This window comes from Triticum urartu, chromosome 7A (assembly GCF_056163025.1).
Source record: "Triticum urartu cultivar PI428250 chromosome 7A, HENAU_Tu73, whole genome shotgun sequence".
In the NCBI taxonomy this organism is placed as follows: Eukaryota; Viridiplantae; Streptophyta; class Magnoliopsida; order Poales; family Poaceae; genus Triticum; species Triticum urartu.
In genome coordinates this window covers 693,844,030-693,858,282 of record NC_141879.1, presented here as the reverse complement: position 1 = coordinate 693,858,282, position 14,253 = coordinate 693,844,030, and the positions used below count along the sequence as shown (strand labels likewise).

The 14,253-nt window shown below is 42.4% G+C and overlaps 1 protein-coding gene and 1 pseudogene across 3 annotated transcripts; one reads left to right on the top strand and one right to left on the bottom strand.

Moving 5' to 3' along the window:
* Window positions 1-169: 169 nt before the first annotated feature.
* LOC125519717 (uncharacterized) lies at window positions 170-6,535 on the top strand. 3 transcript variants are annotated; one of them, XM_087534745.1, is made up of 4 exons: window positions 170-648; window positions 1,575-1,690; window positions 4,359-4,443; window positions 5,206-6,535. In XM_087534745.1, exons 1-4 carry the CDS (start codon window positions 315-317, stop codon window positions 5,328-5,330), a joined length of 660 nt encoding a protein of 219 aa, XP_087390871.1. In that variant the 5' UTR covers window positions 170-314; the 3' UTR covers window positions 5,331-6,535. The 3 variants fall into 3 exon arrangements, 2 of the variants coding, with proteins under 2 accessions (XP_087390871.1, XP_048540415.1); XR_015610387.1 differs by having other exon boundaries at window positions 174-648; window positions 4,359-4,637; window positions 5,206-6,529; XM_048684458.2 differs by lacking the exon at window positions 5,206-6,535 and having other exon boundaries at window positions 174-648; window positions 4,359-4,730.
* Window positions 6,536-11,504: 4,969 nt separating this feature from the next.
* On the bottom strand, window positions 11,505-13,989 carry LOC125519358 (expansin-A24-like; annotated as a pseudogene).
* Between the last annotated feature and the right edge of the window lie 264 nt (window positions 13,990-14,253).

The following is a 14,253-nucleotide window of genomic DNA, read 5'->3' as shown; positions in this document are numbered from 1 at the left end:
GAATCCACTATGGCCAGCTTAAGTAAACCTTTGTACTTCTTTCTAAGTGTAGCATTATTGGAGGATTAAGAAAAAAAGTACAGATCGAGAATCGACACTGGCCGTTGGATCTTCCCACGGGCGCTCCACACCCGACACAGGACAGAGTACACACATCACCGCGTCCACCTCCCAAGCCACACACACAATAAAACCCTAGCCGCCGCACTCACGGGCTCACTCATCATTAGTTTAAGTGTGAGGCCGCGGCGTGCATCGGCGCCGGAGGTGCGCCGCTCACCCCGCCTCTCCGCTCGCCCCGCCCGCCGCGGCCGATGACCGCCCCACCCGAGACCGCGGCCACTCGAAAAAACGGCGGCGATGAGGAGGCCCGGCCCTTGGCGCAGACCCGCGCTCCCGAGCGGCGGCGGCGTCGGATCCGACCGCCTCGCGGGGCCAGCCCTCCCGTCCGCGCCGCGCCGCGTCGCCGCCGGCATGGAGGCCCGTGCTCGGGCAGCCTCCGCGGCGTCGTCGGCGTCGGTGCGGCGGCGGGGTCTTTGGGTACCGCGTGGCGGTGGACCGGCGCGGCTTCCGGTCGAGGGTTCCGGCGACGCCAAGCCGTAGATCTGAGCCGCCGTCTGCACCTCGTTTCCTCCATGTTTCGATCTGGTACCCCGCCCCACTACCTCATCTGTAAATGCAGTGATTGGGTCGGTCGTTCGCTGGTCCAGATCAGGGGGCGCTGCCTCCGACCAGTTTATCCCCACCATTTCCTTTCGCCAAAATCCTTGCCTACTATAACCATCCGGTTAAACCGCCTGCCTCCCAACACCAGGAAAGTTTGAGTTGTGTAATTTATAATAGAGTGTGCGGATTAGTACAACGTGGCATAGACAATTCAATGTCCAGCAATTTAGAATTTCAAATGCAGAATACATAACATTGCATAGACAACTCGGTATCTGACGAAAGGAAAGTGGAAATTAACATAGCATTTCAGCTGTTCTGAACGCCTTGGACATGGGGTTTGGTTCCACGTCATCGAGTCCTTCAATGCCGCCATGCCTGCTGCCGCTCTCGCCTTCTTCTCTCTTTTTATTTTGTAACGACTCGAACATGGGGTTTGGTTCCACGTGTGGGGCATGTGGGTTTAAACCCTGGCGCTGGTGGGGTTGAAGCCTGACGGTTTGGGGCGGGTTTGGAAGGCGTATAAACCCGGCAGGGTCCAATTGAAGGTGCATATAAGGTAGGTTGGGATACAACCCTCACCGGGGCCAAAACCACGTGGTTTGGCCAGGTTTTGGTCGGGTCCCGGTGTGGGTGGGATTAAACGAACAAGGCCTTAATGGGTAGGGATGGACTCAACGACGCGAGGAATTGACTGGTGGCACTGCCAGAACCTTTACAATTACTTTGGTGACGTTGTGGTGATCGATAGCTATTTTCGTTGTGGAATTCTGCTTTTGCATGCCGGAGATCACCACCGCCACTGTCAGTGGCGGAGCGTTACCAACAAATATTGGAAACTCGTTATCATCCTCATCATTATCATCTTCGTCTCTGTCTCAATAACCTTGGCCCTCTTTGGTTCACAGGATTATATAAACGAGAGAGAAAACTGGCTCCAGAAGTTCTTGTAACCCAGCTCAAGTGGTTTCAAGCATTGCTTGGTGCATCTATATGTAAGAATTCACGGATCGTGGAGTATCAGGTAGAGCTGGATTTAAATTCCTTCATGAGCCCCAGCATAAAGAGTGATAAAAAGTGAGTTTTGTTTCTTCTCTTTTGATCAAATTCCCCATTCAGCCAAGTATATGGCTGATGCATAATTTGTTGCTTCAGGGATCTAAAAAATATGATTTGTATGGATCTGTACAACATTAGGGTGAATCTTTATTGGGTGGTCACCTATGTTTGCTATATCCATCTGTCACAAAATGATTAATTTCTAATAAATAATGACGTGTTAATTTATCTACATCTACTAATATTTCTTACATCCTTCACTCAGTTACATGATCCTAAAATTCTATGCAGTAGTTCTAGAAATTGGCAAATATTAAAGTTTTGAATCATAAAGTATATATTTTATTCCATGTCAATGAAGGTTCATTCCATTGGTTCTCTGCCTTAAGAAAGGAAACAACGTTTCCAGTGGCAGTTATAACTTGGACTTTGATAATTCTCTAGTTGAATCGGTCCTCAGACCAGTAGCTTCCAACTGCGACAACATTAGTAAGGGCAACTGCATTATTGATCTGGTTATTACTCAAGAGAAAGCAATGTCAGAGGAGTTTTAGCAACAGTCTGAAGAGAAGCTGATTATGTATATGTGAGGAGAGTGTATATTCGGCAGCAGTATATTCGAGGAGAGTGTATATTCAGACTGCTGTTGAAGCTCATCTGGCATTGCTTTCCCTTGAAGTGTAGTCTCATTATTAATGCACTTGCCCTTAGTAATGCTGTGAGAGTTGGAACCTACTGGTCTGAGCTGCAGTTCAGCTGAAGAATTGTTAGACGCCGAGCCATGGAAAGGTTGTCTACTTTCTTAAGTAATGTGGGGAACCAAGGGGATAAACCTTGCTTGACATAGAATAAAAGATATGCTTCGTGGCACAAAGCTTGATATTCGCCAATTTTCTAAACCTACAACATAGAAGTTTAGAATCATGTAATTGAGTGAAAGATGTAAGAAATATTAGTATGTAGTGATCATTTATGAGAAACCAATTAATTTGTGACAAGCAGATATAGTAAACGTAGTGACCAACCTATAACGATTAACCCTGGTTTGTGAATGGTGCATGGCTTTATGATTAAGCTCAGTTTGTGGTTGCTGAACTGTGCTGTGCTGAATGGACTTTCCATTTTGGCGAGTCTTGTAGACTTGCTCTTAGCTGGTTATAACAACCAGGTCTAATAATCAAGAAACAAAATCTTGAGTCAGGGTGATGATGATTGACCATGGCTCAATATAAGCATGCTCTCGAGCAATCAAGGCACCTGTGGGTATTTTGATCATGTGCTTATATTAGTGGCCTTGTCCTTGGATGGTCATTTCTTATGAGTGATAACCAGGGCAGTTTCACCAATGTAAGAAAAGATTGATCTGGTGATGGACACACTGGGGTAAGGGTCGTATGATCGTGCAATGACAAATCTGAGGCCACTCAAATGCAGATCTGGTCTCAAGCACATTGTACCATGTTGTTGCCGTTCTGTATTTGTGTTTCGTGCATTTTTAATTCGCAGGATTTTAAGAACACATCGAAGGAGATAGCATACTCTTTGTTGGTTCATCATATATCATATGATTTTGCATGTAGACATTACTATTGATTGATGCTCTGCAAGATTCTGGTTCCACTTCCACCTTATTTAAGTTTCTATGGATGACCACAAATTCTTACGGATCCTGTCTGCCAAACATTACCTTTCCTTTTTTGGTTGATGTAATTTTTTTTGTTTGTATTGCTATTGCTTGATGTTCTGCAAGATTCTGGTTACTCCTAATTTTGTGGGTACTATTTTGGCTGTTGCTTGGTCATTTGATCTTTCCCTCCTAGTTCTACTCACTCTTTATTGTTTGTGATCATTTTGCTACTCTCCAGAGATACTTTTGGTTTATCTTCTCTTAAGTTTTTTTTCCCTTAGTATAATATAATCTCTTTATGAGCAAGTTGCACTTTGTTACACTAGGAAGACTTGCGTTCAGAAAATTATTGGTTGGATGACTTGTTTTAATTAGTTTTCATACTATGTTTTTTTGTTACCTACAAGTTGCCAGTTGCAGCTATTTGTTCTCGCGTGCTACAAAATAATGATGCTACTGTTTTTTTTAGTGCTGGATTGTTAATGTAAAGAGTGACTGAGGTAGCATGTCGCATGTTGCTGTTTGTAACCATAAGCAAAGTGTTGACATTTGACAGCTTTGATAGAGTGGCTGGGTTAATCTGTGCCATCAAGGTGATATTTCCTTATTGCTTTCTTTTGTTAGTTGTGAAGATTTTCCCAATTTTCTCTGTTTGCCACTGAATTTTTTTGGATCATGCACCAGACAAAAGGTTGGTGAACTTTGAAGGATACGTGTTTTTACTAGCTTCTAAACTTTTTTTTTGCTAAGCAAAGCCTTTGGGGTAATTATGTGTTGTCGCTGCTTTCTCTTTACATATATAATTTTGCTTTGCTTTGTCTTGCACTCTTTCTGGTTAGCTTATAACTGCGGCGGCCTTTGCCCATTTAGACGTACTCCCTCCATCCCATAAATATGAGTGTTTTTGACACTCATATTATGGCTAAGCAAATATTGGAACCTCGTTTGCATCATCATCTTTATCATCTTTGTCACTGCCTCAGTCACCGTCCTCTTTGGTTCACAGGATTCTATCAACAAGAGAGAAGAGGCTCTAGAAGTTCCTGTAACCCAGCTCAAGTGGTTTCAAGCATTGCTTGGTGCATCTACATGTAAGAATTCATGGATCGTGGAGTATCAATTAGAGCTGGATTTCAATTCCTTCATGAGCCCCCTGCATAAAGAGTGAGTCCTGTTTCTTCTCTTTTGATCAAATTCACCATGCAGCCAAGTATATGACTGATGCATAATATGTTGCTTCAGCGACCTGAAAAATATGATTTGTATGGAGTTGTACAACACTAAGGTGAATTGTTATTGTCTGGTCAACTACCTTTGCTATATCCATTCATTACAAACTGATTGATTTCTAATAAATAATGATGCGGTAATTTATCTATCTAATATACTAATATTTCTTACATCTTTTGCTTCGTTACATGAATCTAAAATTGTACGCTGTAGTTCTAGAAAATTGGCAAATATTAAAGTTTTGAGTCACAATGTATATATTTTATTCCATGTCAATGAAGGTTCATTCCATTGGTTCTCTGCCTTAAGAAGGGAAACAACGTTTCCCGTGGCAGTTATAACTTGGACTTTGATAATTCTCCAGCTGAATCGGTCCTCAGACCAGTAGTTTCCAACTCCGACAACATTACTAAGGGCATGTGATCATTGATGTGGCTATTATTGAAGAGAAGCAATGTCAGAGGAGCTTTTGCAATGGAACCTGATTATCATATTTACCAATTGTTTAAACAAAATTATATTTGGGCTTTTAGAATTTTTTTTGTAAAAACATTTGGTAAATATGATACTCGACTTATATTCAGACTGTTGAAGCTCATCTGGCATTGCTTTCTCTTGAACAGTAGTCTCCTTATTAATGCACTCGCCTTTAGCAATGCTGTCAGAGTTGGAAGCAACGGGTCTGAGCACCGGTTCAACTGAAGAATTATCAGATGCCGAGCCATGGAAAGAATGTTTCCTTTCTTGAGTAATGTAGAGAACCAAGGGGATAAACCTTGTTTGACATAGGATAAAAGATATGCTTCGTGGCACAAAGCTTGATATTCGCCAATTTTCTAAACCTGCAGTGTAAAGTTTAGAATCATGTAATTGAGTGAAAGATGTAAAAAATATTAGTAGCTGTAGAGTGATTACTGCATCATCATTTATCAGAAACCAGTTAATTTGTGATGAGCAGATATAGCAAATGTAGTGACCAACCTATAAAGATTAACTCTGGTTTGTGAATGGTGCATGACTTTAGGGTTGCTGAACTGAATGGACTTCTCATTTTGGTGAGTCTGCTAGAGTTGCTCTTAGCTTGGTTATAGCAAACCTTCTCTATAATCAAGAAACAAAATAAACAAAATCCTGAGTCGGGGCTATGATGATTGACCATCGCTGATATAAGCATTCTCTCAAATTCTCAAGCAATCGAGACACTTGTGGGTATTTTGATCATGTGCTTATTTTAGTGGCCCTGTCCTTGGATGGTCATTTCTTACGAGTGATAACCAGGGCAGTTTCACCAAGGTAAGAACAGATTGATCTGGTGATGGAGACACCGGGGGAAGGATCGTATAATCATGCAAAGGCGAATCTGAGGCCACTCAAATGCAGATCTTGTTAGATGGAGGTCAGTAGGTATCAGGAGATTAGAATAACCAATATCCTCATTGGTCCAGATAATTTTGCACGCTATAGATGACCATCAATTATTATCGGTTCTGTATAAACAATGCTTTCCTTTTCTGTTTAATGCAAAAGTATTGTTTGTATTGCTATTGTTTGATCTTCCACAAGGTTCTGGTTCCTCCTAAATGCAGGTTGGGCATGTTGTTTGGTCATTTGTTCTTTCCGTTCTCCTAGTTGTACTTCTTTACGGTTTGCAATCATTTTGCTGCTTTCAGGAGATAGCATATTCTCGGTTGGTTCTTCAGTCATCTAATCCATGATCATTTTGCTGCTCTCAGGGGATAGCATAATCTTGGTTGGTTCATCATATATCATATGATTTTGCGTGTAGACATTACTATTGATTGATGTTCCACAAGATTCTGCTTCCCACCTTATTTAAATTTCTATGGATGACCACAAATTCTTATGGATAAACAATGCTTTCCTTTTCTGTTTAATGCAAAAGTATTGTTTGTATTGCTATTGTTTGATCTTCCGCAAGGTTCTGGTTTCTCGTAAATGCAGGTTGAGCATGTTGTTTGGTCATTTGTTCTTTTCGTTCTCCTAGTTGTACTTCTTTACGGTTTGCAATCATTTTGCTGCTTTCAGGAGATAGCATATTCTCGGTTGGTTCTTCATATCTAATCTATGATCATTTTTCTGCTCTCAGGGGATAGCATAATCTTGGTTGGTTCATCATATATCATATGATTTTGTGTGTAGACATTACTATTGATTGATGTTCCGCAAGATTCTGGTTTGGTCCCACCCGCCGTCGAGTCCTTGAATGCTGGCATGGCCGCCGCTGCTCTCGCCCCTTCTGTTTTTTTTATTTCGCAACGAGTTGAACTTGGGGTTTGGTTCCACGTGTGGGGAACATGGGTTAAACCCTGGTGGGGTGGAAGCCCAATGGTCTGGGGCCGGGTTTGGAAGGCGTATAAACCCGTTTGGGTCCAATTGAAAGCGCATATAAGGTAGTCCGGGATACAACCCTCATTGGGGCTAAAACCATGTGGTTCAGCCGGGTTTTGGTCGGATCCAGGCGGGGTTGAAATTAAACAAACAAGGCCTTAATGCGTAGGATTCAACAATGCGAGGAATCGAGCTGTGGCACAGCCAAAACCTTTATAAGAGCCTCTTCAGCAGCTGCCCTATTTTAGGGCACGAAAAGTTGAGTAAAAAAATTTGGGCACGAGAATGCGTTTTTTTGGGCACGAACAAGCACCGTCTCCAACAGCGGCCCTAAAATTGGGCACAAAAGATCCAAAATTGAAACTACCGTTGTTTCTGAACCTTCAACTGTCGAAACTGAACTTGGTCGCTGCACTTGCCCGCTACACTGAACTTGGCCACTTCACTAGAGCTGACCCGACAGCGCGGCCGGCCTCAATCGAGTAGCAGCAGCCTGGCTGGCCGGCTGGCTTCCATCCAGCAGCAGCACGGGCGCGCGTGCGGCCACCAGTAGCAGCCCAGCCGGCCGGCTTCCATCCAGCAGCAGCAGCATGAGCCCGCGCGCGGGGCCAGCAGCAGCAAGCCGGCCGGCCGGCCTCCATCCAGCAGTAGCAGCAGCATGCTGGATGCCGCCGTAGCAGTAGCAGCACGCCGCTGGGCGGACGCGCGCCAGACAGAGCTCGATCTGAGTGGCAGCGGAGGGGCTCGCTGGGGCGTCGGGGATGGCCGCTAGCGGGGGGAATCGGGGGGGGGGGGGGGGGTCGGCGAGGGGGATCCGTTCCGGTGAGCGTTGGCCCGAGGAGGCGGCAGCGACAGAGAGGGATTTGGGGCAGTCAAAGAGGCAGAGGGGCTCCTGCATGCTGTATCTGTTTTACGGCAGCCGCTTGAGTGCCGTATATTTGCCGCACGAGAAGCCCCTTATTAGGGTTGCCCAAAAAATCCTTTGCAAATTTTTTAGGATTGGGCAGCTGTTGGAGATGCTCTAAATACTTTGGTGATGTGGTGGTGATCACTACCTGTTTTGGTCGGTTGTGGAATTTTGCTTTTTTAAGCTGGAGATCACCACTGTCACCACCAGTGGCGGTGCGTTACCAGAAAATATACAAATATTGGAACCTCGTTAGCATCAACATCTTTGTCACTTCCTCAATCACCGTCCTCTTGGTTCACAAGATTATATAAACGAGAGAGAAGAGGCTCTCGAAGTTCTTGTAACCCAGCTCAAGTGCATGTACATGTAAGAATTCATAGATCGTGGGGTATCAATTAGAGCTGGATTTAAATTCCTTCATGAGCCCCCAGCATAAAGAGTGGGTTCTGTTTCTTCTCTTCTGATCAAATTCGCCAATCACCATGCAGCCAAGTATATGGCTGATGCATAATTTGTTGCTTCAGGGACCTGAAAAATATGATTTGTATGGAGTTGTACAACACTAAGGTGAATCTTTGTTGGCTGGTCAACTATGTTTGTTATATGCATTCGTTACAAACTGATTGATTTCTAATAAATAATGATGCGGTAATTTATCTACATATACTAATATTTCTTACATCTTTCGCTTAGTTTCATGAATCTAAACTTTTACGCTGCAGTTTGAGAAAAATTGGCAAATATTAAGCCTTGGGTCACAAAGTATATATTTTATTCTATGTCAATCAAGGTTCATCCCATTGGTTCTCTCCCTTAAGAAAGGAAACAACGATTCCAGTGGCAGTTATAACTTGGACTGTTATAATTCTCCAGCTGAATCTGTCCTCAGACTAGTAGTTTCCAACACATTACTAAGGGCATGTGATTATTGATGTGGCTATTAATCAAGAGAAAGCAATGCCAGAGAGCTTTAGCAACGGAACCTGATTATCATATTTACCTGCTGTTGAAGCTCGTCTGGCATTGCTTTCTCTGAATAGTAGTCTTGTTATTAATGCACATGCCTTTAGCAATGCTGTCGGAGTTGGAAGCACCGGGTCTGAGCACCGGTTCAGCTGAAGAATCGTCAGATGCCGAGCCATGGAAACACTGTTATCGTTTCCTTTCTTGAGTAATTTGGAGAACCAAGGGGATAAACCTTGTTGACATAGGATAAAAGATATGCTTTGTGGCACAAAGCTTGATATTTGCCAATTTTCTGAACCTGCAGGTTCACCTCCAGCCTACCCCAACTTGTTTGGGACTAAAGGCTTTGTTGTTGTTGTTGTAGAGTGATTAGTGCATCATCATTTATGAGAAACCAATTAATTTGTGACGAGCGGATATAGCAAATGTAGTGACCAACCAATAAAGATTAACCCTGGTTTGCGAATGGTGCATGGCTTTATGATTAAGCTCGGTTTGTGGTTGCTGAACTGAATGGACTTTCCATTTTGGCGAGTCTGCTAGAGTGGCTCATAGCTAGTTATAGCAACCAGGTCTATAATGAAGAAACAAAATCCTGAGTCGGGGCTATGATGATTGACCATGGCTGATATAAGCATGCTCTCAACTTCCCAAGCAATCAAGGCGCTTGTGGGTATTTTGATCATGTGCTTATTTTAGTGGCCCTGTCGAGGTCATTTCGTATGAGCGATAACCAGGGCAGTTTCACCAAGGTAAGAACAGATTGATCTGGTGATGGAGACACCGGGGGAAGGGTCGTATAATTGTGCAAAGGTGAATCTGAGGTCACTCAAATGCAGATCTAGTTAGACGGAGGTCAGTAGGTATCAGGAGATTAGAATAACCATCAATTATTATTGATTATGTATGCCAGATAATGCTTTCCTTTTCTGTTTAATGCAGAAGTATTGTTTGTATTGCTATCGTTTGATGTTCCTCAAGGTTCTGGTTCCTCGTAAATGCAGGTTGAGCATGTTGTTTGGTCATTGGTTCTTTCCATTCTCCTAGCTGTACTTGTTCTTTACAGTTTGCAATTATTTTGCTGCTTTCAGAAGATAGCATATTCTCGGTTGGTTCTTCAGTCATCTAATCCATGATCATTTTGCTGCTCTCAGGAGATAGCATGATCTTGGTTGGTTCATCATATATCATATGATTTTGCATGTAGGCATTACTATTGATTGATGCTCCGAAAGATTCTGGTTCCGCCTTATCATATGATTTTGCATGTAGACATTACTATTGATTGATGCTCCACAAGATTCTTGTTCGACCTTATTTAAATTTCTATGAATGACCACAAATTCTTACGGGTTCTGTATGCCACGCAATGCCTTTCCTTCTTTGGTTAATGTAAAAAAATATTGTTTGTATTGCTATTGCTTGATGTTCTGCCAGATTCTGGTTACTCCTCAATTTTTGTGCACTATTTGGTTTTGCTTGACAGCCATTTTGGTGTTTTACATTTCACCTATGTTATACTGTGCAACTTAAATGTATTGCTGGGGCTCCTAGCACTTTGTGGTTTTCCACACATGCACAGCAAAATACTCCAAATCTGGTGAAGTATGATGTTGCTCTATCGGAGTATTTTAATAAGCATGTTTTGGAGTAAGCTTCTATATAACTGCCCTTCTTCACAGAAGCATGTTCAAGTCATAAGCTAGTGTTGTTGGTGGTGTAATTCGCATGACCAATCTGGTAACCAGTGCAACATGCTTGTCATGTATTGTTTGGATGCAACTGAGAGTGCATATGCACATTAGATGGTGAGAATAGTAAGTGGTGTGCTTGGTCAGTAATTTTAGTAACTACTGAAACTAGCTCATCTTTACATGTGAGCCCTTGGTAGGCTATGTATAATATAATTCCCCTTTGTCATCTTTTAAATTAGTTCTTGTATTTGTGTCTCTTATTGTTGGCAGAGCTGATGTTTACATGCTACTCCCAGAATTTTATGGTATGTTGATGCTATTTGTCAAATTATGTTGTCATCAATAAAATATTTTGGTTGTGGACAAAATATTTAGATGTTAGTATTAGGAAAACATTGATCTGAGTGATGACTCTGGAGTGCAGTGTTTTCTCAACATATATGTGTCGAGTGTTGGTTAACAAAAAGACAATGTTTGGTAAACTTCTTCAACATCGAATGGATTCTTAGGGTGAATTTTAGTTTACTGGATTCCCCACAGGGAAGGGTTCTTAGTGTTGCATTTTTTTTCACTACTAGAAATATATGCTTTTTATCTATAGTTGTTTTGAGTGTTGTGGACTTTAAAGAAAACAGAGGCGGACAGATGGAATGGCATATTGGAATGTGTATTTGTGTCCATGGATGGATAGTGAGTCTGATTTGTGGGTTGCTGTTGGAGATGCCCTTACATTTGTAGTGGACGCGCTTGACACTCCAACAACCATTGAATTGAGTCCGAGCAACCTTCATTGTGGTATTGAAAGGTTTTTTGTTTCCTTGGATCCCATGCCTTGTTTATTTTGGACTTCTTTTGTCAAAACGTATTTTTTAGACTTACTCATATTGATTATGGATTTAGAAATAGTTCTTAATCACGCCACTTGCACACAACTTTACAACTGTGCAACTACCTAATCATTTTGTTGAATAGAGAATGTATTCCTGTTAGTCATTACACACATACGTACATTCGCCATTTCAGTAGTACAAGCCTATATACAGAGTGGGGCACAAAATGCAATTCATCAGTGCACTAGAATGAAATGCCGATGATCTCCAGAGTGTGCTCACTTGAACTGCAAACTGCTTGTAAATGTTTGACCGAACTTCCATCCACTCAACACGATGTTATGTAACACAAGGGTCTGCCCCTCGGTATCGGTCAATCTGAATGAAAGCATCTTCCCCGTGAGGTTTGCTAGTGACTGCCAGTTTGCGCCCCAGTTGCGGGCCATTGGTGCCCAATCGGTCCATCGACTTGATTGAGCCGGAGGTTGCAACATTGAACACGGGCACAAGATTGAAGTAGTTGTGTCCGTTGATCTTGAACCGCACTCTGCCCCATTTCTCGCATGGAACCCTAAAATGGTTAGGTTTTCCTTCAACCTTGAGAAATATATATCTATATCTACATCTCTATACCTACTAATAAAGAGGCTATTGCTTCTTACCACCGTAATTTCATCCATTTTTTGTTTGTCCGTCATCTGTCCACTTATTATTTTCAATATCCGTGGTGGTACTAATCTATCCATATATCTTGAGGTTCAAAAATCTATATATCCTTGTCCGCATCGAACAGGTTGCGTCCGTAGCTCGACTGGACCAAGCCATAAGTTTCGTCCTCACGAGCGTGGGCTGAACTAACATGGCCCATATTTTACTAAAACAACAGAGGAGCAGCGAAAAATACTTTCCGTGTGAGGATTAGAACTCATAAATAGTCCCACCTTGCTCCTTTTCAATCAATTCAATCACTTTATATACGCGGGCGACTTTGCCACATTAGAAATTAACAAGCCTCTTAGGCGAACAGAAAGAAGGAATTAATCCACAAAGAGGGAAGAGCGAGTAGTCCCGAAGGAAGAATCAGATATCTGGAAAATCAGATTTTGGCAGGAAAGGGAACGGAATGGAATTGCAGAGCCTCGTGAACTAGCCAAGCAAAGTCGAGACGACTCGGTGGGCATAATTACTTGTTGTCTGTTTTTGCTGAAATCTAGAAGAAGCGTGTATGTGATGGATGATGTACGTGGCCTTCACAAGAAATTTATCAAAAAAGTTTGCCTTTTTTATGGTGATGATGGGGAGTGAGTGCGGTTCGGTCTTTGGGCCAAGTTCAATTAATGCAACAGAAAAGGAACATAATATAATTAATCTTGCAATTCTTAAAAATAATATCAACATAGTAAAAACCTGTTTGCTTTCGAATATTAACAAAAAAAATTGTATATAGACAATCCCAATTCAATTCACCACTACGCTTCCATCCAAAACAAATATGCTTGCATTTAAATCTTTCAAAAATTCTAAGAAAAAACATTTAGATTAGTTATTAAACTCTCAAACAGTACAGCAATTTCAACGTCTGTATATCCCGCTAAAAACACTTACACCATTGCTCTTCCACCCTATGATATGCTAAGATGAAGGAGGGGCCATCAAAGGACACCCCGGTGATTTTCTCAACTTTATATTACATGGTCTGGACACCAACAATTCTTTTTTTAATTATGGACACCAATTGTGTGTGTCTTTTTAGATAAAGAGTGTTTCAAATTCTTCTTTTTTTTAAAAAAAAACCATGCTTTTAAATATGTTAAAAAAATGTTCATCTTCAAAAGATGTTTCAGTTCTAATAAAAAGATTAAAAATTTCAATAAAATAATTATTTTATAATAAATAAATATTTGTGTTTTCTGAAAAGTAAAAAATAGAACAGATTACTAGACTGTTCCATGCACCACTACTCTTTCATTGATGAAAGATGTTAGGGTGGCTTATTTGCGTCCATGCGTCATATTCCGAAAAGAGATAACATTATAAACTTATACCGATGTTTATCAAAACTGCATATAAGAAATGACACGTACTGTCACACATAGCAGGTTTTACGATTTTTTAGCCCATTGCAACGCACGGGCATTTGTATACTAGTTTTACTCAAGAAATTAAAGCATCAAATAAACAAATGACAAATTATTTTTCTTAATTCTCTGCAAAAATTAACGTGCTTAATTGCCGTTGGTACATGACAGGGATGATGCCACCCTTGTAAACGCCGATCTTCTCCCAAGCTGGTTGTGCCATGTCGAAGTGCGGTCGTGGCTGGTTGCACCAGCCGCCGTTGTCGCTTGGAAGGGCGTGGTTGGGTGGACAGAGGTTTGTGGCCGTTATGGTCACCGTCACACCAGGCTTACACCACTGCGGGTCTGCCAGTTCGCGGTCACACGCGACCTTGTAGCACTGCCCGCATGCCGCGCCGTCGGTGAACATCACCGTGCTCAGCGCCGCCGTGTGCGTCCCGTACCCCGTCGAGTAGAGGTTGCCGTACCCGCACGCGCCTCCTGCAATGAAAGCCTATACGCTGTGATAATTTGCACAGATTTAGCATGTACTACAAAAGAATTTGTAAGCTGGATCGTCACCCATCGTGCCGGAGGCATCAGCGCCGCCGTAGAACGTCGCATGCGCCCTCGTCCGCGGCCACGGCGAACGCACAGCCCACCGTGAGCAGCACCAGTGCAACACCTCGAGCTGGAGGTGCCCGCGCCATAGTGTATATATCTCGGTCGTCGGATGCCCTGAGGAATCCTGCTGCGTCTGTATGTGTCCTTGATCGCCCTTGGCAAAAATGCAGGTGGATTGGCTTCTAGTTCTAAGCTGATGGGTGATGTTGTAACTCATGCTTGCGGATGTATATATAACCAG

Bases quoted from the DNA above. Each gene is read 5' to 3' on its own strand.
- LOC125519717 (XM_087534745.1), top strand. From the start codon at position 315: ATGACCGCCCCACCCGAGACCGCGGCCACTCGAAAAAACGGCGGCGAT. The intron at 1,691-4,358 runs GTAGAGCTGGAT...TTTGGTTCACAG, and splicing joins CACGGATCGTGGAGTATCAG to GATTCTATCAACAAGAGAGA. The intron at 4,444-5,205 runs GTAAGAATTCAT...TCTCTTGAACAG, and splicing joins ATTGCTTGGTGCATCTACAT to TAGTCTCCTTATTAATGCAC.